General features: G+C 46.9%; 1 protein-coding gene across 1 annotated transcript in view; it reads right to left on the bottom strand.

Annotated features, from left to right (window-relative positions):
* Positions 1 to 3560, bottom strand: part of RASSF2 (Ras association domain family member 2) — a 42197-nt gene that overhangs the window by 15693 nt on the left and 22944 nt on the right. The window contains exon 3 of the mRNA XM_008068916.2: positions 2853 to 2943. Coding sequence (XP_008067107.1) covers positions 2853 to 2911 — 59 coding nt within the window. The 5' untranslated portion in view covers positions 2912 to 2943. The remainder of the gene's footprint in view (positions 1 to 2852; positions 2944 to 3560) is intronic.

Below are 3560 nucleotides of genomic sequence, written 5' to 3' on the forward strand. Positions count from 1 at the left end.
CCCCTCCCACATCTAACTTTGTGTATAAAAGACCCGTTGTAATTCCCAATAACACACATCGCTTCTTCACTAGACCGGAGTCCAGTCTCTTTCTCTCTCTCTTTCTTTCTCTCTTCCTTTCTCTCTTCTTCCCCCCAATCACCGACGCCGTCTCCACCTTTGGGGTACCCTGAACCTGGCTGAAGCTGGTCTCTGGCAAAAACCCACAGATATATAGGGACAAACACACTTCAAAGCCCACAGGCAGGCTTTCTCCTGCCTCTCCACAGCCTTGCTCCCTCATGCACGCTGAGAGTGAAGAGAGGACAATTGCTCCAGCCCTTCTCAAGACTCAGAGAAACTTCTAGGCTTTTCAGATGGTTAAAAGGGACAGGTCTGGGCCACACTGACTTATGCTCCATAGACATGACCTTATAATGTCTTTTAAAACTTACAGACTCCCATCAGCAGTGGAATGGATGAATAAGGGCAGTGACAGACACATTGATATATCAATCAAAATGGAAAGATACAACTCAGGACCAGTGGTTCACCTTAGGTAATACTCACAAGAAATAGGCATAAGAAGGTTTCTGGGCCCCGGCAATATTCTTTCAATTTTTTTTTTTTAAATCTGGCTGGGGATGGTGGTTCACACCTGTAATCCTCAGCACCTTGGGAGGACAAGGTGGTAGGATCACTTGAGGCCTGGAGTCCAAGATTTAGCCTGAGCAACATCGTAAAACCACATCTCTACAAAAAAATTTTAAAAAATTAGCCAGGCATGGTGGCACGTGCCTGTAGTCCCAGCTACTTGAGGGACTGAGATGGGAGGATCAATTGCCCAGGAGTTGGAGGCTGCAGTAAGCTATGGCTGTGCCACTGTACTCCAGCCTGGTGACAGAACAAGACTCTGTTCCTAAATATAAAATATAAAATACACAAGCTAAGACAGTAATTGGGAAGGGAGAATTTCTAAGTCCTTGTTTCAAACTCACTGCTCATGAAGTCATAATTAACTTACCCACTATTAAAAACACACAAACTGGCTGGGCTCGGTGGCTCAACCTGTAACCCTAGCACTTTGGGAGGCTGAGACGAGTGGATTGTCTGAGCCTGTGGGTTTGAGACCCACCTGGGCAACTTGGCGAGACCCTGTCTCTACAATAAATCAAAAAGTAGCTGGGCATGGTAACGCACGCCTGTAGTTCTGGCTACTGGAAGGCTGAGGCGGAAGGATCGCCAGAGCCCAGCAGGTAGAGGCTGCGGTGGCTGGGAGCGTGTCACTGCACTGCAGTCTGGGTGACAGAGTGAGATTCCTACTCAACAAAACAAAACAAAACAAAACACACAAACTTAAGAAACTCCCCTTCTGAAGCCTGGTCTCAGGTCTGCTTAGCTTCCAAATCCTGGTTTCCAGGTGAGCACCCTAGAAGCACAGTTCTACGAAACATGGCCAGAGTCTCCTCTGTGATTAGGGACACCCCTCATCAACCCTGAGAATACACCAAGTCTTATCTAGAAGCACATATCCTTGCCTCCATGAAGAAGAGAGCGGAGAGAGGCAGAGGCGGCCATGTGCTTCTGTCTGTTCTCAGGCAAGAGGCCAGCGTTCAGGCCCTGGGAACACAGCTATTCAGTGGCGAAATCTGGGACCACATCAGGAGTCAAAACCTGCTGAAATTCCAAGAAACTCCTGACAAGTTAAATCTAGATAAATCGGAGTAATTCGATGCAAGCTGAAATGAATTAGTGAAAAATGTGATTCCAAATAACTGAAAACAAAAAGCCGTTTGGTACTTATGAACACACAGGTCTGAATCTGGAGTTCAAAATGACTGGTCAGTAAAAGTCCTTGGGGAAGTCTTTCAATACAGAGATGAGAGTGACTCAAATCTCACACAACACATGTCTGTGTGTGACCAAGTGTGTCTGACAATTGAAGATAATGTAGTCTCAGATAAATTAAATAATTAAGATATCTTCCAGTAGGTAAAATTCCTCTGCTGCATTATTTTTATAGGTGTCCTCAATCTTGCAATCCCAAAGAGTCCATTTTGGCTCAGCCCCTGATACATTAGCAAAAAGTCAGAGTTCAAGAGACCCTAGGGCGTAGAAAGCAATGAAACGTCCCCCTCTATTCAGAGGGCACCTGTGCCGATTTCAGCCAGGACCACTGCAGCCCAGGGACACACTACCCCAGCCATAACTCCATGAGGAACACCACAGATGGGACACTGAGCAGTGTCTCCATCCATACAGGCTCTCATACCATAAACTGGTTGGTTTTTAAACAACAGAAATTTATTTCTCAGATCTGGTGACTGAAAAGTCCAAGATCAAAGTAGATTCAGTGTCTGGTAACAGCCCTGTTCTCACAACAATGCCATCTCACTGTGTCCTCCTATGGTGAAAGGGCCAACAAGCCCCCTCCACCTCTTTTATGAGGGAACTCACACCTCATCACCTCCCAAAAGCCCCCCTTCTTAATACCAGCACCTTGGGGGTTAGGTTCCAACATATGAATTTGGGAGGTACAAAAACATTCACACCACAGCAAACAGCCACCAGCCAACTCCTCCTTCTGGAAGCCTTCCAGGATACCAACTCTTTCAAGCCCCCAAAGGTACCAAGTCTTGATTCTTCCTTTACTTCACCCTCCTGGCCAGGCTCTGGGGGCATGTTTTTATCTACAGCAGAAGCCTTGATGCTCTCACCCGTTCAAGTTCAGTTGCTTGGGTCCTTCTCATACACAGGAGTCCTGGTTGTCTGATGAATAGGGAGGGTCCCTCTGCCAGTCGCTGTCACCCACCCACAAGACCCAACCAACAGACTTGCCACTGGAGACACAGCACCATAGCAAAATGTCTTACTTGGAAATATATTTATCTTGTCCACATGGGACTAGGGAAGTCTGGTGACTGTAGTCCATTCTTCCTTTCTCTTTTCATCAGAAGGAAAGGCCTATATTTTGAAAGAAGAAGACAGAGGTTAAGGTTAGGTTGTGTCCTTGGGAACCCAGCAGAACTCGGGCAGTGGGGTGGTGGGGCTGGGGGACACAAAGTGAGACGACATGACTCTCCACCTCCCCCAGATCCACAGCTAAATGCTGACCCAGGGCTAGTGAGACACCACCCTGCTGGTTGCTGCCTCTACTTGCCACAGCATCTGAGAATCAAGAGGTGGTGACAAGGAAGAGCAACAGCCTTGAACAGTCCAAGAACAAATGCCCCAGCCAGAGAACGCTGGCACCCAAGTTGGTTCCAAAGACAACCGCTGAGTCTTCTTCTCTGAAGGGACCATCACAGCACAGAACAGAAACACCTGACAGGGACCACTCAATTCTAAGGTACACTGAATATGATTAAACCACCTACACATGCCCAAATACTGCTGGGTACAATGAGTCACAGCACATGTGTCCACAATCACCATTCAAATATGATCATGTGAAAGAAAATTTAATGACCTAAGAAAATAACAAGACATTATGAAAATGCAGGTTATAAAACTATGAGTTGGCCTGGCTCGGTGGGTCAGTCTGTAATCCCAGCACTTTGGGAGGCCGAGGCGAGTGGACT

This window comes from Carlito syrichta, unplaced genomic scaffold, assembly GCF_000164805.1.
Source record: "Carlito syrichta isolate Samal-C Ts95f unplaced genomic scaffold, Tarsius_syrichta-2.0.1 Scaffold311675, whole genome shotgun sequence".
In the NCBI taxonomy this organism is placed as follows: Eukaryota; Metazoa; Chordata; class Mammalia; order Primates; family Tarsiidae; genus Carlito; species Carlito syrichta.